Below are 27,723 nucleotides of genomic sequence, written 5' to 3'. Positions count from 1 at the left end.
ACATTTATGATGATAGTTTGCTTTACCACTTTGGACAAAATGTCCTTTTTCACCTCCCTCTCTAAAAGCAAAAACAAGGTTCAAGCAAACGTTTGGAAGAGGAACAGTACCATGTCCAGGAACAAAATACTTTGTTGGACTTAGTTAAGCTTTGACTTTGGTATTATTACAAAATGTTTCTCTCAGATTTCATTGTTGTAAACAAATTTGTTACAGCATTAGTTGCTCATAGATTCACAAAGCCTTTTTTTTCCCAGCCATAGTTATTTAAATTTTCAGTGTTCTGCTGTGTAGAGGAGCCGATTGGGTATGGGCTCTGTGATGCTCAGAAAAAAGCGGAAACAACTTGCTGATTTAATAGCTGATACAAAATGTTATTAATCCTCTGCAACTCATTGAGAATTATTTTAATCTACACCTGGGTGGACTGGCTGGATTTTTTAAAAAGTTTGTATTCTATAGTGGTTTAAGTAACTCTCAACTCAACTCAGCAGTCAGAAATTCTCCCTGATTGACACCTCCCTCATTCATCCACATGACCCCTTCCAGGGAAGAATAAAGACTTCAAAACTGTCCCTCAAAGTTTTTGGCATGAGGTGTCCACCACAAGGGGACATTTTCTAAAATAATTGTATTTTAGTCTTCTATCTTTTATTTTATTTTTGTTTTTATTCATTTTATTTGCAGCAGAGCTGAAGCAAATTGGATGAATCAGTGAGATCTAAAAGAGGAAGGGTGTAGCTAAGATTTAAGCCTAAATTAATTCCCAAACTAATTGCTGGCAGAATTTACATGGGATAAAACTGAAATCCTGAAGCTAAAAACCCATGGGCCCTCTCCTACGTTGTGTAAACCCTAATGATGATATACATAATTTATATTGTCGGTGTATATTCAAAAAAGAAAGAGTAAGCGACAAAACATAAGGGAAATGACTCAGTGGCCTAGATGCGTATTTCTTTTTTGGGGTTTCCTCTCCCTCTCTGTCTTTTTATCTTTCACTTTGTATGATTATTCAGTCTTCAGTTTACAAAGAAAAAAATAGTGGACAGAGGATATAGCTTAGCATGTTTGGGTGTCTTTTATTGTGCTGTATCTTCTGAAGTCGATCAGGTAAATAAATTAGCAGCACCTGTATTACTTTACTTTGAAGCTTTAGGTCTATGTGGCATGGTGTATCATTTACTGTGGAAAGCCAGGCAGTACGTAGTGGTGTTGTGAAACTTAGCAGGCCCATTTTAGGGTTTGCTGACTTTTTATAGTTAAATAAAACTAAAAGTACACTTAAACACCTTCAGGACAACTCGTTCTTATATTTTAAAGCAGTGAGATCAATTAAATTTGCTAATTTGTTATGTATTCGGCTTTATGGGATCTCAAAAACTGTGTGATTAACAAAATGAGTTATTACAAATATTATTTTTGCAACATTCTGCTGTGCAAGTATTCTTTTGCTTTGTTCTTTTAAGTGCAAGATAATTGATTTCCTGAAAATCAATTAGTTATGTTTACAGTATAAAGAAAACGTTTAATTTCAACGTTAATGTTAAATACTGTCATGACAACGGTTAAGACCCATTTTCCTCATTTTTTTCTAACCATTTTATGTCCCAACAACTCCGTGAGCTTTAGACATTGATGTTGGAGCTCTAATGTCAATATTGACCAAAATAATTGTCGTTATGATTTGTTTTCCTAATGGAGCAGCCCTAGCGTAAATGCAAAGCTGTGTTTTAAAATGTAAAGCTTTAGCAAAGTACTGTCTGTCCTCTTGTTTTTCCTTTTTATTAAAGACAGTGAGGCTGTTCCCTCAGTCGAGACGCTAAACTAATGTTTATTCTACTTTTATGCAGAGAGCAGAAGTGAAAATTGTCCGACTTCAGCAAACTTTGGTTAGCATGTAAAGAAAAAGGTCAGGGAAATGTTTTCACTCCTTTTGAAGCTATGATTCCTTACGTTCTTTCTTAGTCCATTGCATCTGATCTTAGAATGTTAAAAAGCCTTGTTCATTCACCACGTTTGAAAAAAGACGGACACATGTAAGGTTAGTAGCTACTCAACCAAAGCCTCAGTCTCTCCCAGCTAATGGCTGCTCAACGTCTCCATTAAATTTTTGTCCTTTTTAAATATTTCATTATGAATAAAAGTCAATGCATGTTGTACTCTGTCATAATTTTTCTTCTTCCATGCTGTTTTTGTGTAGACATGCAGTAGGCCTCTCTTAATATTTCTGCTGCTTTTGGATTGGAAAACCATGTTGGGCCTAAGAGAACTACACTCAGCTCTCAGACGCCCACTTGTTCAAACACTCACACAAGCTTGTAGTTGAAACTACACAAGCTGGTGTGTGCTTCCCCACAGGTTAAAGCTTCTGCTGCTTCTGTGTAAGTCTAAACCGCTGAATGAATGACCAGAGCTTCTCGTGTAATAATGACTGTTCTTCAAAAGATTTCTTTTACATTTGGTGTGCTGCCACATATGCCACATTTTCTACCATATGTTCAGCTCCTCGGTCCTTAGTGGGTTGATGCAACAGACAGTTTGGGCATATATTTCTGTGCTGTCTGGGACTGATCCTGGTCTCTGCATAAGTCTTTTCATGAGTAGGAATAAGTAATATAAGATTATAACCTAAAACATGACACAGAAGTTTAAATGTATGGGCAATCTTTATTTTTAAGTGTTGTGCATTAGTGCAGATCGCAGGGGTGCAGTTGTTGGGATTTATGTTGATAGGTTAATGGAAAAATATTCCAGACTTTGTGTTATACATTTTAGTATTCTCTCCCAGAGTTTGACTGAATCCCAAAGTTATCTTTACTTTTGGAGTGTTTCTTTTTTCCAAACACATTTTAATACAGTTGAGAATTGATAGTATCATTATACAGCCTTGGGTTATTGCCCAGTCAATATGACCTCACTTCCAGCTGAGCCTGGGTGTATTAGGCCAATCGGAGGGGGTGTTATAGACACTGATGGTGACACCAGCACTAATCGAATGGCCTATCTTTTGCTTTCATACCAGTTTAGCTCCAGACGTAGTCAGCCATTGTACTACCAACTCTGAGAATTTATTAATTCTTTCATAAGTAAAGTACTAATCAACCTCATGTGAAACGTTTATTCTTCAAACTTTCCATGAAGTCAGATGTTTACATACAATTCTTTCCTATTTGGTATAATTGCCTTTTTAACAGTATGGCTCGGGTGGAACATTTTAGGGTATCTCTTCACAAGCTTCTCACATTACCGCTGAGATCAGGGCTCTGTAATGGTGACTCCAAAACATCATCTTTGTTGTCCTTAATCCACTTTGTAGCTAATTTGTTCATTTGGAAGATCCATCTGCACCCAAGTTTTAATGTTATGGCTGATGTCTTTAGTTGTTGCTAAACCATTTGCATATAATGTTCTTTCCTCTTCATGCCATCTATCTTGTGAAAGGCAGCAGTCCCTTGTGCAGCCAAACACTAACAGAACATGATGCTGCCACCCCATACTTCAAAACTGGGATTATATTCTCAGGCTTGCAGGTTTCCTCCTTTTCCCTCCAAATGTAATGATGGTCAGTGTGGCCAGACACTTCAAATTTATGTCATCCACCATCTTCACAAGGTCTTTTACTTTTGTTTTGAGGTTGATACGCACATTTCGCATCAAAGGTTGTCATCTCTGATTCCTTCCTGAATGGTATGATAGCTAGACATTCCCATGGTGTTTACGCTTGCAATACATTTTATGAACAGATAAACGTGGTACCTTCAGGCATCTGGAAATTGCACCGAAAAATAAACCAGACTTGTGGTTCTCTTCCTGATATCCTCTCCCAGATTTCTTTAGATTTTTTTTTTCCATGATGTCACACAAAGAACCAGCATGTTTGGAGTGTTACCTTAAAACGCATCCATAGATGTGCCTCCAGTTATCTTAACTTTTATGGATTAACCTATCAGAAGCTTTTAGAGCCATATCTACATCATTTGAGCTTTCCCAAATTATCATAAAGATATCTTGGTGTTTAAACTTTGTGTATGTAAACCTCTGACTTGGAGATAAGTATTGAAAATTCTCTTTAAAAAAATTCTGTCCCTTTTTATTGCAGCATTTTGCAAATAGAAATGCGGTTGGTTATCGTAACTGACCTAAAACAGGAAAAGTTCAGCCTGAAGGGAAAAAATACTCTTCTATACAGTGAATGTACTGAATATCAGGTTTCAACTATAAAGCTCTTACTCTGCTCCTTGTCTCTTGGTTTTCTTCATGCTACTGTCGTGTTGTGGATTTTCATTACTGTCATGATAATATGGATTATTTATGATAAAACTTTTTGGTTAAAATACAAGACTTTCTTTTACAGTACATTAACTCTGTGACATGCAGTCAGACGTCAAGCAAACAAGACGGGTTTTGTTGTTAGGAAGACGAGATGTTTAGGGTCTTGGGGTTGTTCCAAGTCTTCCATGCTCTCCGCTGGTCTCCTCTTAATGGGTCTTTTTAACATCATTTGCATCATAGCCAACATATGCATGTTGGTGTTTGTTCAGTGAGTCAGGTTAGAGGAGGTGGCACTGATGGAGTCGTGATTTAGAAAATAATGATTTGGTATTGCGCATGTGTTACATGGGTTTAAGAAAATGGCAAAATGATTACACATGAGACAAGATGTTACATAAACCTTAAACTCCCACATTTGAATAGGTTTTACAGCAGGACTACAATAAAAGTAACGGTACACTAGAATTATAATTTGAAATGTTCTTAATTGGCTTTGGTACTCCAATTTACGATCGCCTTTCTTAAACATTTAGGTATAAGAGTTCATCAAACTAAAGAGAAAAAGTGACCTACAAGGAGGAAATCATTTATGATTTACAAATGTGTGTGTACATATAGATTATATGTAAACCTTTAAATCCTTGCAACTCCTCACTTTGTGTTTAACCACAGCAGCAGTCTTTACCTTTCAAACATCTTTTTTGCTACTACTGTATTTGTCCCATGCATAAAGGGCAACATGCTGGATAGCTTTGCCTGCTGCTTGTAATGGGCAGCTCCTAGTGCCCCAAACGAGCAGCTGCTGTAACTACATTATGTCGTCCACTTCCAAAAGTGCAGTGGGAATATTTTTGGCAATCCTAAACACAGTCCCCCGGACTATTCTGCTTTACAAGCATTCTAAAAGCTTAAAAAGTAAGATATTTAGGTCTTATTTGAGAAGTCAAGGCAATAAGCTTAGGCCATTCATCCAACTGAAAGTTTAAACTTGAAGTCTTTGATCTCAGATCAAAGTTCAGCAAGCGATCAATGGAAATAAGCATTTACAATAAACTGTAGCTTGTCTGATACCTGGATTTACCAAGAAGGCAAAACATTGACATTGACACAAAGCAAGCAACTGCCCACTGACGCTACTTGCTCATCCAGTAGGAGTGAATGTTGCAAGTCAGTAACTCAATGCTATCTGCTGGGTTTCCTTAGGTAGAAAACTATTTAATGAGTTTGAACCATCAAAAAGCTCTTCAGAAACATAATACATTAACAGTTGGGTAAATATGTTCAAACAATCTGCATCTTATCGTATAAATGGGAGAAATTAGGATTCTGTCTCTTGCCAAAAACACTTTGAGATAAACAGATTATCTATTGATCATTGTTAATTAAAATTAAACTTAAAGGAATGTATACTAACAGTTGCTGTTAAACTATAAAACAATTCAGATCTTGTTCACCTCTAAGAGTAATAATATTTACCTCTAATAGTTTTTTATTATTTAATGTTATTGTGCTCAAAATTACAGTAGGCCAATTCAGTGGAGGCTATTCATGGTTATGGTGGTAACCATAACCATGAATAGCCTCACTTCGTCTCGTACTTTCTTTGATGTGTAAAATTCTCAGAGGACTCCTGAATAATGTAAGAGCCCTGTACACTACCACACTGTTTGCTTTACTTCAGCTTGTGTGTTATTGGATGGAGGTGCATGGGAAAAAACAGGATAGAGACTGATTCTGTGTGTTTGACAAAAACACGGAGGACTTGGTAAAAGCAAAACAGCAGACCACACATTGACCTGGTTGGCTGGGGAAATAAGTCTCAGACACAAACTCTGATCATTACCAAAGAGGATAAATGGCTTGGATAGAGAAAAGGCTTTACCCCAGGCTTTACTCCAGAAAGATAGGCGTTGGGCATACACGACAACGACTCTGGATTCAAGGGATTTCTCTATGGGCGAAAAAAAACCTTTGTTTATGTCTTGTTTACATGTGTGACTATCTGCATCTTCCCACCCCTTTTCAGATCTGTGAGAATGTTTCCAATGCCCAGGACACAAACTAAAATCAAAACATGTGTTTTCTGTCGAGTATTAAATTTGCAAACCTATCCGTTGAAAGTTCTCATAGTGACAGAGGTATAGCTGACCTTCTAAAAGCTGTTTCTGGGTTCTTTCCTTTCAAAACTTCTGAATACTTGCAAATGCACAGTCCAAGGCTAGCTGCCATTCTATTCGGAGATCCTTTTTATGGACACATGCGAGTAGAGAACGTGATTATACTGTTTTTATTATATAACTCCTCATAAGTCTGTATCATTGCAAATAGCTTTTTTTACATTAATATGGGGATTAGGATTGATTTTCAACCTAAAGCTGTAGGGGGAAAATGTGTTTCTGCTCAGTCACAAGTCAGGAAGATGAGGCTTGGCACTATGGAGAGCTTATCTACTTTAATGAACATGTCTGTAGCAGGGAGGGTTGCAGCACCATCCACGCTTGCTTGTAGAAGCCATGGTTAGTATTGGCAGCATTAAAGTGCTAAACATTTTCAAACCATGTTGTAACTAAAGAGCGAATGGCTTTGGGTTCTCCACCATATCCAGGTTTTGTTATATTGTTTTGCTATATATTTGTTATTTTAAAGGACATGGCATGTATTCATGTAAAAGCAGAAAGAATGAAGCATTTTGTCATCAAAGATGTCATTCTTAAAGTCTCAGGTTAAAGCAGGTGACATTTTTTTACAGTATAAAAGACATCACTGATACAAAAACAAATGTAAAACTGTTTGCCTTAAATTCCGGCAGAGGTCATAAGATTTCACAGAGTAACTATTTAAAAGCACCGATCAGGTTTTTTTAATGGCCAATACCAATATCACGTTTCTTTGTTTTGTTTTTTTAGTTGTTTTTAATAAGGAGTATAATACATAAACAGCTAATTTTAAAATAGGTAGTGGTTTTAATACCAGCTGAAAATGAAGGAATTAAAAAACGATCCCCATTTATGTGTATAACTTTTATTTTATTATCTCAAGAAAATGCACCAATGTACATCCTGGGAGTACTTTGTTTTTCATGAAATTTTACTTAGTTTCACATATTGACATCCTGCATTTTTCACAACAACTTCCAAATTGTATAGATGTAGATTAATGATGTTTGACCTTTCACTGAGATGTATTTGAAAAAGTTCTGGGGAGTAGTCAGGAAATAACCCCTTGTGTCCCCGTAGACGACCCAACAGATTAGACGTGTGGGCCATTAGCGTGAGCAGCACATGTTGCGCAGCAGTTGCACACAGTCACCATTTTTATCCACTGTACACGCTGGCTCAATTGTAGCATTAATTACGAAATGAACAAACTTGGAATTTAGGATGGACTTTTTTTACTATGGCATTCTGCAGAAAGATGTGTCGTTTGTCAGATTACATTACAGCTAGTTATTTACATGAGACACAGTAGCTCAAATGAGACAACGCAGATCATTAACTCAAATGCTCTAGATCCATCACTTTCCCACTCAAATAATGCAGCTGGTACCTGCAGCTTCACTTCATTCAAGTTTTTATTTGGTTGATTTTTCTTTTTTGTGAGTTTGAGATAATTCTTTAAAGTTTTGTACCATAACATTGTACCATAAGCTACTATAGTATAACTCTGTATCCAGAATCCTGAGTTTGCTTACATTTCAAGCACCCAGATTAACTAAACTGAGTAAAGCTGTCTGGATAAGGCTGCACAATATTAGAAAATCACGCAATGCCGATAACATTGATAAATATTGCGATGATGATATCTTTAGCCTTTTTTCTTCCTTTCTCTGTTACTCATCTGTGCTTCCATCACTCTGTGACCTTTAGCATTTGGACGATGTAATTTGTGTCCATTGTGAGCATCTGCTGCTGTGAGACTGTCCAACTGGCTAAGTATTTCATTAGCATGTAAAATACAAATTCATCACACTTGGAGCACAGTAGCCAACGGTTACTGTGCTCCAAACAGTCCGTTGCGATGTAAATATTGTGCACACCGATATATTTTGCAGCCCTAGTCAGTAGCTAAAACAGTATTGCATATAAAATTTGCTTTCATGCCTTTGCAACAGATTATTTTTAGGTTTGTTTGATTTTACAAAGTGTAATACCTTATCAGTACGCTATTGCCAGTGTTCAGATCAGACCTTGGATGTTGAAATTAAAATGTAAGCAGCGTTTAATGTTTTTACTTCAAAGTTACACCACATGAATTAAAATATGTATTTATGTGCTGTTTTAGAACCAGATTTTCTTTTTCAGAGTGCCTAACCCTGTGAGATGAGACTTACCCCTGAGTCTAGAAATCCTGTTCAATGTAAACTGTGCATGTGCTCACTCTGTAAATGAGTCACTGCTATAAAAATCCACATCATGCCGCCCAGGCAGGATAACCAGGACATAATGTTGCGCTTCTTTCTGTCGCGCTGGATTATTTTCTTACTTGTTTTACATCCAGGGAGAATCTGCAGATTGTAAACACAGTACGCTGCTTCTGTTTTAAATTAAACACTATTTGCCTGTGGGACACATTTGTAAGTCCACAAGTGTGAGTCATCAGGATCCCACCTCAGCCATCAAAGCTGGGGTATGCTGGGAGTTTTAAGACCGAGTCTCTGCGGACACCTCACTTCTTAAATTCAAATAGAAATAGAAAAAAAAGAACCAGTAACTTGGCCAAAGTCTTTGTTTTATACCCAATACTCCATCCAACATGTGTTTGATCTCATTGTGATCTTTTTCTCATCAACACACATGCAATACAGGGCTGTTGAAATGGTTTTCATGGCCAGTTAGGAACTCAGAAATGAACTGCTCATGATTCAGGAATTATGGTTCATATTACTCTGTGTGTTATACACCCAAAGGAACGGAAAGCAAATGTGTGGATATTGATTTGATAAAGATATCACCTACCAAATAATTGTTATCACATGACAAAATGTGTGTAATGCTTTTAATTATTGGCCACATTTTTGACTGTAACCCCCCTTGCTTAGAGTGAAAAATATTCGGCCAAAATGGTTAACATTGGTAACATTTTGAGGGAACGAGTTAAAAGTCATTTTTGCTATTAATGTTCTATCGTGCTCTTCTGTACAATCCTCACTGAACACATAGTGAATAAAGTCCTTTACTGGAGGAAAGCTAACAAGAGCTTGTCACAAGATCCCTCCACATTAAAATGGGAATATTTCTAGTGTAAGAAAGTATCTAGCAAAGCAACTAGAGAGCTATAGCTAGCATGATGTTGTTTGGCTAATTTCACATTCGAGAAGCCCCCGAAACCTTTAAACTGTTAGTGTTGAAGCATCTTCTGCATCCCAAAAAAACAAAAAATAGGAACATATTACAAGATTTTGAAAGCACAGTAAGAAAATATTATATACGCACTCTGAAACCTTCCTATTCATTATTCAGTATCTAATAAAAATAATCTAATGGGAAAGTCCAAGCTTAAATATTAATTATTATCAAAAACCACATTTAAAATACTTAGGATAATGTTACATTGGTTAAATCTGATCTCATTGTGAACCTCATATTAATATAATATTCATACCCTTGACAGATTTGGATGTAAAATTATTCTCATTTAATCAAGATGTTTGTTCCCAATTGAAAATGAGAAGGGTGTCTTTCAAAAGACAAATCGATGTAAAGGGATGTCAGTGCTAAATGATAAATGACTGTCTGCCTAATAGTATTTATACCCTCCTCAATGATCAGTAGAAAAATCTTTATTAGCATTATAACAATAAAGCCTTTCCTGTACTTGGGGATCAGCTTTTTCTTGTTCCCAGTCTGGTTTTGATGATTTATCTATAGTGATGAGCTCTAAGTCTGAGATTGGATGTCCTCCTTGCCATCACCCTAATCTTTAGCTCCCTCCATAGTCACAAATTATAATCAAATATGTTCACACTGATTTTTGTAGCATTAAAATAAAATGTAAAAAGTATATATATCTTTTTTTAAGATGAACATGAATGAAAAAACAAAAACACATTTCTCAATGGATAGTCTAAATATATATATATATATCTTTCCATAACTGACTGGCCATAAATGCCAGTCTGGGAGGAGTGAGCGAGGAGGAGAAGAAGTGCGGCTTCAACTTTCCCAGAGGCTCATGCAAGCGTCAGTTTGTGTTATAAATCATTCAGAAACTCTCAGAAGGGGCACAATACATTTTTATCCCTGCTCTCTCATCCCTCCATCCTATTGCCCTGTTTTATTATTGAATACAGTTCCTCTGAGCACACAGTCTACCACACGGCTCCATCAGAATTAATGGCAGGGGAAGAGGTTGGAGGGTTTAACTAAGAGCACAAAAGAGAAGAGTAAAAATGTATTTAAAGGTGAGAAGGAGGAAACATGGTCTAATTTATTCAGAGTTCAAAGAAAAGTCATAGGGTCATTACTGGCTGAATAATGAATACATTTAAAGACTGTAAGGCCACTTGCAGAGAGTTTGTTTCAGTTTTTAGGCCAGAATGTGTTGCAGAAAGGTCAGCTTGTGTTCGCTGGTAACACTGTGAATGCTGCACCACCTGCTTGTCAGGACAGAAACAGCTCAGGAGCTGACGGCGCTCTTCTGTCAGGACAACTTGCTCCGATTTGATGTGTCTCTGTGAATATTTTGTGTGCGTGTCTGTGTGAGTGAAGGAGAAATATTGTTCATGCTTGCTGGTGGGTGAACAAGCAAAAGGTTGCGTTTGTCCAGATTGTTGTGATCTGTCCTTGAGCATTTAATAGGAGGATCATAAAGGATTTGTTCAGCAGCATACAGAGGTCATTGATCTCATGTCAAATACCTGGACGTTTAGTTGGTGCAACCTCTGATCTTCATGAACCACTGCTTGAATATGAGCAAAAAGAAGTAGAATAGAATCAGATAAAATATTTGACCCTTTGACTAAAATGGCCCCTAAGGTTTTTTTTTTGTTTTTTTTTTTTTTTAATTACCTAAATCATAACCTTAAATAGAAGCTTGGATTGCATTTTAACTTTATTGTTTAAATGTAAATGTTTCCTTTCTTTCCTTAAGCAGATAGAGTAACTGAAAGAGGCCAGTTACTGTGGTGTAATAACCACTGAGAAATACCAGGAAGATTTGATATGAAAGCTTTATTTGTGTTTGCACAGGGCGAGTATCACCTTTATCACTCTTATCGCTTGTTTTATTAGCCATTCAACGTAAGGAACGTTTTATGCAAAATTCAAAATGCAGTTAAAGCGCTTGTTGGATGATAATGAATGCAAAGCAAACATCATGTTAGCATGCTTTGTATTTGCAAAACATTTCCATGAGCTCAAAGAACCTTGCAGTCTCATTTGATGTACTGCAGAGGTTGCCATTAACAACCTTTTTTTCCATTAATCTATGAACTATTTTTTTAATTAATTAAATATTCTAAATAATTGATTTCCTCCAACAATCACAAACAATATTAGTTTTAGTTGTCTTTTATTGCTCTCCACTAAACAAATGCAAAAGAATCATGAAAAAACCTGTAGGTATAAAGTAAAAATTGAACCCCATATTATTCATGTTTTAAAAAAATAGTCCGAATAATCAATATGTGAACATCATAAAAGAAGATATTTAACTGGAAATAAACACAATAGTGCAATTCCAAAGGAAAAGGAATGCTTATATGAAAACCTTTTAAACACTATTAAAAATGTAATAATGGAGACAATATTTCTATTCAACATAGTTATCAACTCCTTATAACCAAGCTTATTTTTATAAGAAGACTTTGTCTGGTTTAAATATTCCTTAAAATATTGTCATTTTCTTGTTGATTGTGCTTAAAACAGATTGAAACAGTATTGATATGGTTGTCTGCATAAAGTCATCGCAGACAGATGTGTTAAACCTCACTTAGAGCATTCAGCAGATTAAGAAAACTTCTGCTGGCTTTGTCTTTTCTGTTTGCTCATGATTAGTATCTGACATTCATGGCTGTTAAACTGACAGACCACACTGAGTGTCCAAATCTTCTGTGTGTCGTCGCCCAACTTGACGTATTCCTAAACTTCAAACCTCAGTTTTGAAAGTGTAAACATTTTACAACCTGGCTCGTCCGTCAGTGAAACATTGAACGCTTTATCCAACATTTTTGAGGAAGTACCACCAATATACACATGCAGAAGCCCTGCACAATGCAGCCAAGGGTTACTCCGCACAAACCACTGTGTGGAGAAAAAGAATAGTTACGCTTGTTAAAATATTGAGAAAATCATAAAAGATCATCACATAAAAATGATGTTGGCTAATAGCATTGATGTCAATGAATGATTATTGCTGATGTCATTGATTATGTCGACTATTTGCTGTTGCCCATCTGTAGAGTGGTGTTTTTTCTACATGAAAAGCTATCAAAGATGTGGTCTTGTTATATTTAGCACAGCATCATTTTTTTTTCCTGATTAATGCTGGTTTCACAAATAAAGTCCATGTCCAACATTTTCTTTTGATCACTTAATAAAGAGCCATCTCTAACCGGTTATGTGTTTCTTTCCTATTTAAACCTCAGGAACAGTGTTATTCCAGTCATGAGGGAAGCTGACAAAACTGCAGTTCTGGGTTTACACTGAGGAGAGTGGAAAGGAGAGGGAGACCGAGGATAGGCTAACACATCCTCTCACACTTTTCCTACCGGTAAGTCATTACACACCTGAGTCTCTATTGCTTTTTGCTCATTTGTATGTGTCAGGAAACCCCAGTTTTTTTGTAATAATCACCCGATCATTTTCGTTTTGCCACTGTAAGCAAGCATTTTACCAACAAAGGTTTTTGTACCTGTGTACGTGCACACAGAACTGCTAGTCTTTGCACAGTTACATAAACAGGCAGTACAGGCACAAGCATGTGTTTGGTATGTGTGCGGTGCTGTGGGCAAGCCCTCCTCCTCTGCTGAGTCACATGCTGATTGGTAAAAACGGTCAGGGCGATAGACTGAGGTAGAATAACTGTCCAGGCAAGAAACACATTTCAGATTTATATATTTATATATTTTGTTTCTTAACTGGCAGTTAAGTATGGTACACCTAAGGGCCTGTGATGTTCAGATAGGCCTGGAATTTAACATTTTAGTACAAATAAATCCTGAGTTTGTTTCCTGACTTTGTAGAAAAGTAGCAACTTACATTTCCTGAAGTTATTCTGCTGAGGATAATATATACAGAGGGTTGTATCATCTTTATTTATTGGCTTTATATCATATGAACATTATAATAAAATCGATAACAGTGCCTTGATTTAGGCATTTGCAAATTCCCAGTCCGATCTTTTATTAGAGGTAAAACAGTCACTGCTGTATAATGCTTAAACTCTGGAGCTTTCTAGTGCAGTGAAATAAAACATGAGACTTTGCTAATGACGTTTATGACACTGCCTCAACTGTTTTTTTTAAGAGTGGCAGATATTTTGTCCCAACTGAAGTTGCTGCAGGACAGTCTTGCTCAAAAATAGGGTTAACTAGATTGTGAAAGCTACAATAGTGTTTTAACATCACCAAAAACATACATAGCTTCTATGATTCCAAATAAATAAATCTGACTCATCTTATACATCTGCAGCCTTCCATGAAACTCATGTCTTCCTCCTGCTGATGATGTCTCATGTGGTGCAGATAAATTTAGTGCTATGCCAATCCTAGCATGTTTCCTTTGTGTTTTCATACAATTTGTTGATCATTGGACTCGTAACATATTGAACATCGTATTTCAGTGTGGTTCCAGGTAAACTTGTCAGGGTAAAACTTACAAAAAAAGTTGTTTTCCGGCTTCGTAAATTTAGTGCTTTGCTTTGACTGCCATGAAATTCAGTGACTAGTGTTTCAGTTGCTCTGTGCACATTTCTCTCTCCTACACCGAGAGCTGTGTGGGGTTATCTCACCATAGTGGGCACAGCATGTCACATGACACATACAGCTGGCTCTGCAGCAGCAAATACATTCTCTCTTTTACTGTGAACAATATTGTAAGAGGTTAAAAACACTTTTAGTGTTGAGAAAACCCCAGCTTTGTAAGCCGCACAGATAAAAATAGGCATTGATTGTTAAAGACTGGCTTTTACACATGTTGCTGGAGATGCGGCTGACACCAACAAGTGAGTTTACTCATGGAGTCGGATAACGATCACTGATTGGAGACTCAACCCATCATCACTCTGTCCCCACTACTCTCTGAAAGCCTTAGCATGTTGGTCACACAGAGCTAAGCCCAAAATTATTCATACCCCTGACAAATTTAAAATTAAAATGATATTTTCATTTTACCAACATGCCTGTTCTGACATGTTGGTTAATATTATTTGGAGTTGAAGTGGCCTTGCCAGAGTCCAGACTTGAGTCTAATAGATAATATGTGGAAAGAGCTGTTGGGATTATGATTATTGATTAATTAATATTTATCAAGAATTATAATTAATCTGGTGTTGTAATTGTGACTCAAAGCCCTTGATAAATACAATTATTAAATTCTCAGTAATAGTTGATAACTATTTTTAGATGTCACTGTTTAATCGACCGTTTCTGCCGAAACGTGGTGAACTTTAACCTTATTTTGACTGACAAATCACTCTTGCACAAAATAAACACAAACGCCTTCTTCTTATCTACATGAATATTTATTAAATCAACAGCCCTGATACAACTGGCTCTTCCGATTCAAAAATCTTCACCTAATCAAACATGCAAAGTTCTACACAAAAGGGTAAAATATTTAACTAAACAAAATAAAGAACAGCATTAAGTGTGTACTAGATCAAACCAGCAGTTATGGCAGTTATGGCAAGATACAAGAGGAATATGGTTGAACGAAGCTCTGAGAGGCCACTCCCAAAGTGTAGCTTAGTTACTGTAAGTCATAAAACATCCTCCACCGCTGGGGAGTCCACGCAAACAAAGGGTTGTAAAACTTTTGGCGGTAACTAATAAACATGAAATTGAAGACAAAGAAAATGGTTGATTTTCACCATGAAGTTATTATAACAGTCCAACTTTAAAATGTGCCCTGAGCACAGTGGATTTCAGATATCCACAGCAATCAAAGTTTCAATAAAATGTTGCATGCACATACAATTTAGAACACATTGGACTATAAGTGGCGATTCTAAATCGCCTAAAACCCTACTCTATCCTGCCCACGCTATTTCTAATAAAGAAACAAAATTAAAAAAAGAACGAAATTACTTGGTGGTGTCCGCTCTGGATCAGAGGAGAGGAGAAAGAAGGGGGGGAAGAGTTTCCATGTGTCCGTGGATAACTCAGTGTAGAACGGTTTGTTTTACTTCTGCCTTCCTTAGCAGAAAAGCAGTATCATGGACCGTCAACAGTCGACTGGAACAAAAACAAGGGTGGCGATTCCGTCTCCTTGAAACCTCCGCGGGTTTTTTGGTTACGTGTTAAATCCACGTCTTTGATCGGCAAAGTGAAATTTCTGGTCTTCTTATCCCAGAAACGTCTTTCATGAATTTCTTCTCGTTGGCGAACTGGGAGAATGAATGAAAGTCCACATGGGATTTTCTTCTCCAGAGTGATGCGCCAGTTGCGTGGTAACCACGTCTCGGTTCCAAGCTGAAAAGCAATGGTGGGCCGTCTCATACTCTGTGATATAGTTGACTGTGGCATCAGAACTGCGACACCCCCGTCCTATCAGCCGCGGTTCCTGCTGGGATTTGTAGTAGCCGACTTTCCTGGGATACAAAATGGCCGATGATGCCAGAATGCCTGGTGGCGTCCAGCAACGTGCAAATGGTCCAACATTCAGCAAACAAAATGGTCCAACAGAGCTAAAGTTTAGGGTGATGGTAAGGATTATCTTCTTCTTGGAATTTATTACCAAAGATAAATGATCAAAATACCAGTGGAAACATGCAAAAAGCTGGTCCGTGACTTTAAGGAACACTTGATTCCTCTAATGCCAATCAAGCCTATTCGACTGATTAATATTTACACTACCAGTCAAAACTTTGGACACACCTGCTCATTCAGTGGTGTGTCTTTATTTTGATTCCAACCTCTGGGAACTCCTTCAAGACTGTTGAAAAACCATTTCAGGTGACCACCTCATGAAGCTTATTTTTTCTATTTGCTATTTGTGTTGTTAAAATGTAGATTAAAACAGCATTTTATCAGGGGCATTAAGTCCACTAGATATTCCATCCAAGCAGTCCTTTGTGATTGTGATATTGCACAAACTGAACTTGCAAAGACGACTGTGATGTACAATATTGTGCAGCGCCAAACAAAACGACAACTCTGTGAGCGTCTGCCTGCTGTGTACAGTGATGACAGTTGAGTTAAATGACTGTGGCACTTCCACACATCCTAGTCTGTAAATTCAAAGGATAGACCAAACTTAGAGTCCCTATTGAAACAGCTGTTTTACATTTAATGCATTTAAATGATCTATTCATTAGTAAGCTGGTATTGTGCTTAAAATAGGCTTTTTTTATTATTCATAAAGTAACAAGGCTGACCCACTTAATGTCATGCAGCAGGCATACACACTCATACGCAAGCATACGTCACACACACGCATGCAATGTGCTCTGAGGACTTTGATTTCTTCTGAGATGAGAGGCTCCATCTGCTCAATGTATTTTTTTTAACAGTATGTATTATTCAGAATTATTAAAGTGAACATTATTATTTGTAAGTGTGTGTGATCCAGGCACTCACCGACAAACACACGCAACACCTCGAAGCTCTAAGCTTGCTCTTTGTAATGTCACGATGAGAGTTAAGGGAGCTGGATTATTACGTAATTCTTATGCCTTCACATTAGTCTCGAACACTTCATCAACGCAGTTCTTTTTCCCAACCATTGCTGATTAGGGCTGGCAATTTGAATCCCAGTAAGAAATCCCACAGTCTGTCTAATTCCTGTTTGTGTCTAAAGCTGGGAGGGGGTTGGCCTCAGCAGATAAACCCCCTGGCCGTGAAAACCCACACACATATTCTGACACACACACATAGGAACGCTTGTGTGTTGCTTCTGTATATCTTGGCTATATCTGTGCTAATGTACTTCTTTCCACACAGGATATTAACAAGTGTTAATATTATTGGTCATACTTCTTCATGCATTAATACACCATATGAACACATACTCGCTGTCAAACAGAACCTTAAAAAAAAGGAACAGATTTCATGAATAATGATGGAAAAAAAAAAATTCTTTATCAAAGACTTTTGATGAAATGATTAAACGGAAAATCCTGAAGACCCGACAAAGCTCAGAGACCAGCAGGATAAGATGGAGTTTAGAAGGAGCCTTTTATGCTTTCAAGTTATCTACGGTGTATATGGAGATCATGTTATCAAGTAATTCCTACTTTTCTGTTTCACTTTGTGATTATTTCTTATTAATTATGGGCTTGTATGTGCATTATTTACAAAGAAGGCAATTTTCAAACCAAAATAAAAGCTTCTGGGTAATAATTTAATTCTAATTTAGTTCCGAAAAGGCTTCTACAGATCAGAGAATTTACAGAATTATATTAAATCATCTATAATTTTAATCATCTTAATTTTAAGCATTAAAAATGCTTAAATAAATCCAGATTAGCTGTTTAAGTCTTATATTACCTTTAGTTAGTGGTAACATTGTATGTGTATTAATTCATTGCTTCTTTCATTACCATTTAACTTTCATTTTTGAAAAATACAATTTTTCATTCGTTCATTCATTGTGCTGCTGTTCTGTCTAAGGAATTAAGGCATTATTATGATTTGAGAAAACTACAAAACCCTTGATTAGGGGTGGGCATTTATCGTATTGTTTATCATTATCTTGAAAAATTTCCTATTATAAAAATTTGGACTGGACTAGATCATGACAATAATAAATCTTAATTAATGTCTGAAAACACCAATAAATCTGTATTGTCGGAAATGTTAGTTTTACTGTTTTCTGCACTGTTGGTTCCACAAGAGCATCAATAAATTCCAAAATATGATTAAATGCAGTTACTGTGTGCAGTTTAGTGATAAAAAAATCACACTTCTGTATGTAACTGGTGTCCTATAGATGCCTATATAGAAATGGGTATGTGTTTTTTTTTTTAAAGCAATATTTGTTTGTGAGGCTATGATTGCTTTGACGTGTAGTCACAGCCACACAGTTACTTAAAAGAATACTGAAAAGAAGTTCGTTTTTTATCTTCACTTTTATCGTTGTCACAATAAATACCAAAAAATACCAAGATAAAAATTTAAGCGCATATTTCCCATCCTTACCCTTGATAAAGGGCAGTAAGCAGCCCTGTCAAAGGGAATTTAAACCCAGATATGTATCCTTCTTGTGAACCGCTGAAGTGAAATACAATCAAGATGTTGTTGTTTATTTACAAACAGCTTCTTCATCATCAAAAGTGGACGTTAACAAGGTTTGCTTGAAATCAGGGATTTCAGCAGTTTCAGCTGTTCACCATCAACAACAACCTTTCATGAGGCTTGGTTTGAAGGTAACCTACAGCTGTAAATTAAAAGCACTGGAGTTACCAGAGCCAAAAACTCTTCAGTGATATTCAAGTTGCTTAAATTTTAAAGTAGGGTAAAAACTGAATGTTACGTAACTTATAAGGATAATTTACTTTTTTTGTAAAATTTACATACCTCCTAAAAATGTTATTTTATAATAGTCTTAAAAAGTCTTACATTTAACTCACTTAAATTTGCAGAAACACATAATATCTGAGTACAGAGAACATACATTCCTGTGTTTTATAATTGGCGAAGATGAAACGGTATGATGCCTAAATGATCAGACTTATAAATCCATACCCACAAGCACAGTAGACCTGGTCCTGTAATACCAAGCTGCCATATCAAGAAGAATATCACAGATCTGGATAGGAGGTGGTGTCTGTTAGTTAGTTTATGCTTTTCTTATGTGAGCATATTGACCCACATTTTCACACATGAATGCTTTGATGTATGTGTGTACATGTACAACCTGTAATTCATCATTACAAAGAGCACAGTAATCATGTACACATAAACCAAATAGGGATGAATAATTTGAACTTACATTTTAGCAGTTTTTTATGGTATTTGTTTAAAAAGAGCAGGGTTGTCCATGATATGGCCCTCGGGCCATATGCGGCCCCTGCACTGATTTTGTTTAGCCATGTTTTAATTAAATAAAATTGGCTAAATACAGCAAGCTTTTTCAAACAAAGACTGACCCAAATTCTGCTCCTATTGCTGAGAAAAAACTAAATTTCTTTCAATCAAGCCCAAAATAATTTTAAAACCAGATCTTTCTTTTAATAACGCAAATGTTTGAAAACCTTTTTATGTTTTGGATCTACAATGATTCTCTTTCCTACAAAACATCTGACTGCTTTATTTGTTTAATTAAAATATTGCACACTTAGTTTATTGTTCAACAGCTAAAAATTCACCACATAATTTTCTTGTGATGTAGTAATAATAATATAATTTTATGATAATATAATTGTAATTATGGTCTTTTGGCCCACAAGTACTTTTGTCTTAATGTTTTTTGGCCCATATGACAAAAACACACCACTGCTCTTGAGTCTCACAAACATAATTATCTAAAAAATCTCTTCCAAAAAAAGCAATAAAATGTAATCCCAACCATACTACACATTTTAGGGGTTTGCTATTATCATGGTAGGATTATTTTTGATCATGGTAAATCTTTATCCTAATGTATAGACAATACAATGATGCCTTACCCACTGGTATTTTGTTTGCAGTTCATGCAGTTGTGTAGTAGTATTCATGTAGTAAAGAAATCACACACAGCACACATTTAATCTGCCTAAGCCATTTGCCTAATCAGCTCTCTTAGAACAATACCGTTCATAGATCCACGCAGACACGTGCAAACACAAAGCAAAGTCCTTTGCTGGACTAGTAAGCGCTTTACCAAACCCTCTGTGTTACAACCTGTTGTCGTCAAGTTGCATCACTTTACACAACTTATCAGAGGAAAGGAAGAGGAGGGGGGAAGTGGAATTGAGCGTTAGCAGGTGGTGTGCAGCTTCTGATGATCACATGATGTGATGAAGCTGGTTCAGTCTCCTTTGCGTGTGTCAAACTTTACTGCTTGCCGTCACTTCATTACCTTGTTGTTTCTCACATTTTGAGATTCTGCATCAATTTAGACTTGAGGCTGCATAGTGAACCTACGGTTTGTGTGCATGCATGTGTACGTGTGTGTACTTGTGCAGCAGGTGTGTGTTCCACGAGGAGAGAGTTGAGATTGAGGTTCTGCCAGTTACTATCTGGAGAACCCAAAAAGGAGAGTGATGAGAGTAAGATGGGCTGATGCAACCAGAAGACAGAAAAATACAAAGTAACACATACGAACACACTGCTTCATGCCTCAGGTCAGCAGATAGACAATACATGTGGTGTGCACATTGTAAAATAAATACAGTACAGAAAAAGATGCAACCATTAGAAATAAGTGTGGTTGTCTTTTGTTTGAAGGTATGTCCAGATTTGTGGTGTTGTTTTTTTCAGCTTTTAAGCCCTTTATTAATTTTATTTTAGTTTTTTCTAACGTGTGCTGTTGCTGCGTTTCAGGCACACTCTCAGAGCAGATGGTAGCCTACATGTACCACGACAGTTTTGCTTTACAAGACAGTATCCTAATTGCGTGATTAACTTTATTAAATCCAGATTCAATTCAACATCAAAGAAATCAGGCGGCATTGATGTTATAGTAACATATGTTTGCATGACCTTCAATTATTTAGCGTAGTTGTGTATTTGTGTGTGTGTATGTGTGGGTGGGTAGGTGAGCATATGTGTAGAAATGTGTGTTTGTATTAAGTGGTGTGTGTGTAAATGCGAGTCTGTTGCAGTTCACACACACACTCAAACTATCCATTTATTTCTAATATAAAAAACATGTTTACAAAACGGCGAAGCTCTGTGGGCTTATTTACAACCTTCAGGTTTGGAAAAACAAGTTTTCTGAAATACCTGAATTACACAAACTTCTGAGGATGCTTAAAAGACCTTCAAGTGTTTTTATCAAGGTGCTAGTAAGTAAAAACAAAGAACTCTTGCTTGTATAAAGTTTTTTAATATTTACCACACTTCCAATCTAGGCTTAGTTTGATGTTGGTGAGACAAAAACAAGATCAACATTTGCCTTAAAGGTTGTAAACCTGTTTATGGGATCTTTATGTAAATGGGTAGGATGAAAGGGTCTGTTTATATAAACATCGCATCATATTGATACCATTTAATAATGGTATCAATATCATTGAAAATGCCAATTGTAAAAAATTATTACCTCCTAAAATATTGAAATTTAATGATGGTACCATTTTTTGATATCATTAGCCCCATCGCATAAGTGGCAAAGCCATATTTGCCAAAATATGACTTGGGCAGTTATGCTATCTCTTAAAAACTATGAATTGTTTTTTTTTTTTTTTTTTTTTTTTTCTCCCAAGATTAATTAAATGCGAAGGTTTAATAGCCACTAATAAATCATCTGAATCATCCAATTGTATACTTGACTGGCCCTGATCAGCCAATTGGTCACTAAAAATCCAATCTTTTTCCAGATCAGTGAACTTTAGTGATATTTTAAGTGTTGTCAACTGGTAAAAACACTGTTCAATTTTAAGATGTTACTAAGGCAAGAACACGCAGTTTGACATTTTCAAAAGCAGTAAGATGTTAAATGAAGTCAGAGGAAGCGGAAAAGATGTAAGGTGATTCTAGAAAGAAAACTGTTCTTTTTTTCTGTGGAATGTTGGTCATTCCTTCATGTAGCTATTTTCACACAGAGAGTGAGACTTTAGCATATACCAAGAACCTGAACGTACTAAAGAAAATGTGCTTCGTTTGAATGTTTTTTGGTCAATCTGCAGTACAAAATGTTAGCAGTCTTTTGCAAATCTAAGTTAGGATAAGGGTCTACTACCTCTACAGGGAATCCTTACAGATTGGCGTCACTAATGCTAATCGCTAAATGTGATAGACCCATGCTGAGATACCATGCATTTTAAATGTTAGCTCTATCATAGTTTTGTTTTTGTTCTGAAATGATAATAAATCCTGTTTAACTGCAGAGCTGTGTAACACAGACTTCTCTCTCTCACACACAAACACACAAATGGTGTGACGTTGCCTGTGGTCGTAATCAAAAATAATTGCGGCAAGTTTGCCGAAGGCTCTTGTTTAGTGACAGTATACAAATGAATGACCTCCTGACAATCTAAAACATCTCAGTAAATTATGCTTTTTTTCTCTTAAATATAAAGTAGGACACTATTGTCAACTTTAATCTGTAAATGAGATATGCTGTAGTCTTTTAAATAGGTTTTATTTGTACAGATATAACTGGAGGATTTTACTATTGGTAAATTTTCATTGATGCAGATAGACCACTCTTTGAGTTTGGTCTGTTTTTGAGAAAAAAATGTTTTATTTCACTATAAACATTTAATTCTTATGTTGTTTTTAAATTTTTACCCTTGTGTATATCTTATATTGTGCATATCTGCATGCTTTGACTTGACTCTCACTTTGGTGCTCAATTTCCACACTAAGGAACAATATAGGTTATTTTTATTCTATTCTATTCTAATTGTTTAGACAGAAAACTGCCTAATCTTTGATCTGTTCATATCTTATTTAAAAACTAATTTAAAAGAAACTTATTGCCACTCAGAACCCCAAGACAGGCCTTTCCTTGCATCTGGTCCCATTGAGGCAAACTGCACCAAACTTTGCCTTTAAGGCTGATATTTTTGGAGTGAGTGTGATGGCTTAAATCCCTTTAAGACCAGAGAATTAGAATGATGCTGATGCTTAGTGTCTTGGCCTGTGTGTCTTGTCAGCTTCTTCTGTGTGGGGCCAGCTTTTGGAGCCAGATTTGCTTGCTGCATCTGGCTGATGTGCAGAGAGATTTCATGGTAGACAGAAAAAGAACGAGAGAAACTGGAATCAGAGAGATGGCGTGCGACTGTGCACATGTGTGTGTTGCATGTTCAGTGGAGCTAACTGGAGCAGTTTGTCCAGGATGCCTACACGCCTGACGGCCTGGGTTCTGCCTTGTAATACGCGACACTCTTTGTTAGTGTAAGCAAATGCACGCACATGTACAACTGTTACACACTGTGCAAGTTTGGAAGTGATGAATCTGAGTCAACCTCAACTGTCAACCTTGTACATGTTTGTGTGTGCAGCACGACAAAGCTTTGTCATCATGAAAGGTCTTTTTTTTTTTATGACCTACCAACTGCCTAGAGACACTAATAAACACACTAAATAAAAAAATGAAAGTCTTAAAAACACTTTACACACAGACACATACTAGAGCAGATTTTTAAAGAAACTCAGACATTAGCTAATTTATTGAAAGTTTAACGTACATTAGGTATTAATTTTCCCTTTAATTTACATAAAATAATAAATATACACTACTCACAAAAAGTTAGGTGGAATTTCAGGATAAACCTAAAATGCACTACAGCCTTTACAGGTGAACTTAATGTCACCTTCTCTAAACTTTTGAATGCACATGTCCGACTGTTCAATGTTTCGGTACTTTTTGCGCCGCTTGCTGTTCTCTAACAAGGAGCTTAACATCAAAATTCACAACAGGTGTTTGATCCATGAATTGACCAATACATTTTCTGGTTCAATCAGAATTGGCTATTTATACAGTCCTCCTCATCATGCTGTTCACATTTTAACCTCGTGAGACCAAGATGACACAATTGATCAAGAGTACTTCGCTAATGCAAGGCTTCAAACAGGATTTTCCTAGATGGAAGTGGCCACTGAGCTTAGAGTGTCAGTTTTATCAGCAGGTTGCAACAGGGATGCAGAGAGCCTGGAAGAGTCACAGGAAGGCATAAATGTGGACACCCTTTGGTCACATCTCACAGTGATGACCTCTTTATTGTGAACAGTGTCCTCCAGGACCAGATGATGAATGTAACTCAACTACAGGGACATTTAAAGGAGGTGAAAGGCACCCGAGTGTCACATCAGACCATTATATCATTGTGGTCTGCGTGCTAGGTGACCTGGAAGGGTACCTGACCACACCACCAGGCATAGGCATCATTGTCTGTCATGGGCCAGGGAGCATTTATGCTGGACTAGGGACCAGTGGTGCTCAGTGCTTTTCTCTGATTAAAGTCGACCAAAAATGATGACCACCAACAATGTTGGAAATGTTAATGAGAGGAGTATCAGCCACTGTTGTCACCAGATGAGCCTTTGGCGGTGGTGGTGTCAATGTGTGGGCAGGTGTGTCTAGTCAATATAGAACTGCCCTACACTTTGTGAATGGTACAGTAACAAGCCCATAATTAATCTAGTAATTGTGCCCCTGAATGAACAACACACCTGTCCCAGCATCCTTTGCTTAGTGCCAATGATCTTATTGGCCATGTTCATACCAGGTACACATGTTAAAACACTTTCAACAAGATTTTTATAAACTGTGTCCAAAATGCATGTGCTTACCTTGTACTCGTACTCGTCGTCTTCCACTTTATCCGGGACCGGGTCGCGGGGGCAGCAGATTCAGCAGAGACGCCCAGACGTCCCTCTCCCCAGACACCTCCTCCAGCTCCTCAAGGGGAGCCCAAGGCGTTCCCGGGCCAGCCGAGAGACATAGTCCCTCCAGCGTGTCCTGGGCCGTCCCCTGGGCCTCCTCCCAGTGGGGCGTGCCTGGAACACCTCCCGAGGAAGGCGTCCAGGAGGCATCCGGTATAGATGCCCGAGCCACCTCAACTGGCTCCTCTCGATGTGGAGGAGCAGCGGCTCTACTCCGAGCCCCTCCTGGATGGCCGAGCTCCTCACCCTATCTCTAAGGGAGTGCCCGGCCACCCTAAGGAGGAAGCTCATTTCAGCCGCTTGTATCCGGGATCTCGTTCTTTCGGTCATGACCCAAAGTTCATGGCCGTAGGTGAGGGTAGGAACGTAGACCGACCGGTAAATCGAGAGCTTCGCTTTTCGGCTCAGCTCTCTCTTCACCACAAAGGACCGGCACAGCGACCCCATTACTGCGGCAGCCGCACTCAATTTCCTTAATCAATACATACGCTGCACAGCTTTTTTAAAAATGTTATCCACACTGGCTGAAAAGCATAAAGTGCTATCAATAAAGGTTCCGAGATATTTGAATTCATGAACTAGTTCAACTGGATGATCATTGATGAAAACAAGTGAGAACTGCTGACAGACATTATGTTTACCCACCATTAGCTCTTTAGTCTAGCTTTCATAAATACACAAATCACTGGTCTTACACCGTACAATGTGTTTTCCATCATTTTCACCCAAAAGCCAAATATTAATAACTTTTTGTAAGTAGTATATGAAAAGTTCATATTGTTTTGCTACAAAGTCAATGAACACAACGCAAACAACTGTCCACCGTCGCTACATTCTCATTCAGGAGCGAATGCTGCATGTCAGTGACTCAATGCAATCTGCTGGGTTTCCTTGAGAAAGAAAACTTGTTACCGATTTGAATGATAAACTGAATATTACTTTATTGTTTGATAACTAGGTTCAGTTGGAATGTATGTACTTGCCCGGAATCTGTTTGCTTCGACTGACGTTGCCTTGAGGTGACGTGTTGTGAATTTGTGCTATATAAATAAACTGAATTGAATTGAATTGTGTGAAATCTTTTACCAGGTCTACCTGGCCAATGCCGGGCCCATCGTGGACATCTGGCGGCGGTAGCAGCAGCGACAGCGTGTATGCGGTTGTGGTGCCCGGCGCCTAGCCCATGTCCAGACCATGATGCCGTCATCCACACGGAAAGGAGTGCCAAAGGATCCTGAGCTGGGCGACCTATTCTTCAAAGATGACCCAGAGGATGTCTTCTGTGACCTACATGAAATCGGACATGGCAGCTTTGGAGCTGTCTACTTTGTAAGTGCCATCTCATAAGTTTATCAGTGAAAACAAGGACCTGCAAATTTGTTAAGTTCTTAACTGATCAAATTCTTATGGCTCAGCCTGACTGAAAATGTTATTCTAGATATATTATTTTTGTTTAGGAAAAATGTATTTAATCTCTATTGTCCATCTAAACAAAATGACAGGATCTTGAGGGTGTTATGTTTAGGGTTTTGGCAATAATACAGTTTGATCAAAATGATTGGCTGCTGATTTAATTTGCATTTTAAAGTTTAGAGCCATATATAACTACTGGGTTTAGATCATATAACCATTTACCACATGATAAGCGTTAATCCATAAATATACCTTTTAATATACTACCTAGCTGCATTACATAACCTTTATTTACTCATTGATATATGAATTTAATTAATCTATTATGACTCCTAAGATGTAAAACCATCCCTTCCCAGCACATTCTTTGCAGCCTTTATTTTTATTCTTCATTAATTACTCATCAGGCCTTTGATTCTGAAGCTGCATTAAAGCAAGATGAGAGAATGTTGTCTCTCTGCTCTTTCTTCATCCTTTCTTCTCCTCTTACTGATCTTCTTTCATCACCCCATCCCACACTTAACCCCCAGACGCAGGGCTGGGGCGTTTAGCCTCCCCCCGCCTGGTATATAGAATGACTGAAGCCGATGAAGGAGCTGCATTTTCTTGACTGCTAGGGCTTTGCCATCTTCTTTCCACTGCCAACCGCAAGCATGTACACACAACTACAATGCATCAGTAGTTGCCTGGTCCTAGTTAATGGAAAGAAAATAACTGAATAAAATACAAACAAATCCTAAATAAAACATAGGATTATTTGGATGCTTGAAGACTACTGTGTGTTTAGCCTCTGTCACATTGCTGAGAAAAAGTATGTGCCTCCTTACATTTTTTCTTTCTAATCACTTATTTGTCATACTTGCATGTACTCTTGTTTGCAGAATTGCTTTAATTAAGCCACATTTCAAGCATTACCTGTGTGTTTGAGAGCACACCACAGCATCTCAATTGGATTAAGGTCCAGAATTTGACTAGGCCTGGTGTGCTTTGGTTCATTGTCTTGCTGAATTTGCTTAAGGTCACAAACTATGGGCTGGATATTTTTCCTTAGGATTTTCTTCTAGAGCTTAATTGTGTGATGATCTGAAACATTTAAGTGTGACGAAGAAGCTAAAATAGAAGAAACATGTCAGGCACAATTACTTCCTCACAGATTTGTACAATGCATAATTTAAATAAAACATTAAAAGAAAGAACAATAATTTTTTTAACCCTAAAAGTGTTTTTCACGTTACAAATCCTGAAAACGTTCTTTCAGAAGAAAGCGAATATCTGTAATTTATTGACAAATCTGTAGTTATGTGCAGGAGCTCATTAACCTTAATGGGAATAATTACAATGAGCAAAGCTTTATTTTTGACAGATCACAACTTTAGTCATATGAAAATCAAAGTCAGTCTGCAAAC

General features: G+C 37.3%; 1 protein-coding gene across 5 annotated transcripts in view; it reads left to right on the top strand.

Annotated features, from left to right (window-relative positions):
* taok3a (TAO kinase 3a) overlaps positions 1-27,723 on the top strand; it is a 78,375-nt gene that overhangs the window by 11,990 nt on the left and 38,662 nt on the right. For all 5 annotated transcript variants that reach the window (XM_047381710.1, XM_047381705.1, XM_047381707.1 and 2 more), the window contains 2 exons: positions 12,860-12,984; positions 25,994-26,233. In XM_047381710.1, the coding sequence (XP_047237666.1) occupies positions 26,099-26,233 (135 nt within the window). In that variant the 5' untranslated portion in view covers positions 12,860-12,984; positions 25,994-26,098. The remainder of the gene's footprint in view (positions 1-12,859; positions 12,985-25,993; positions 26,234-27,723) is intronic.

Source organism: Girardinichthys multiradiatus, chromosome 12 (genome assembly GCF_021462225.1).
Source record: "Girardinichthys multiradiatus isolate DD_20200921_A chromosome 12, DD_fGirMul_XY1, whole genome shotgun sequence".
Taxonomy (NCBI): domain Eukaryota; kingdom Metazoa; phylum Chordata; class Actinopteri; order Cyprinodontiformes; family Goodeidae; genus Girardinichthys; species Girardinichthys multiradiatus.
Note: the sequence above shows the minus strand (reverse complement) of the source record. Positions and strands in the feature narration are given on the sequence as shown.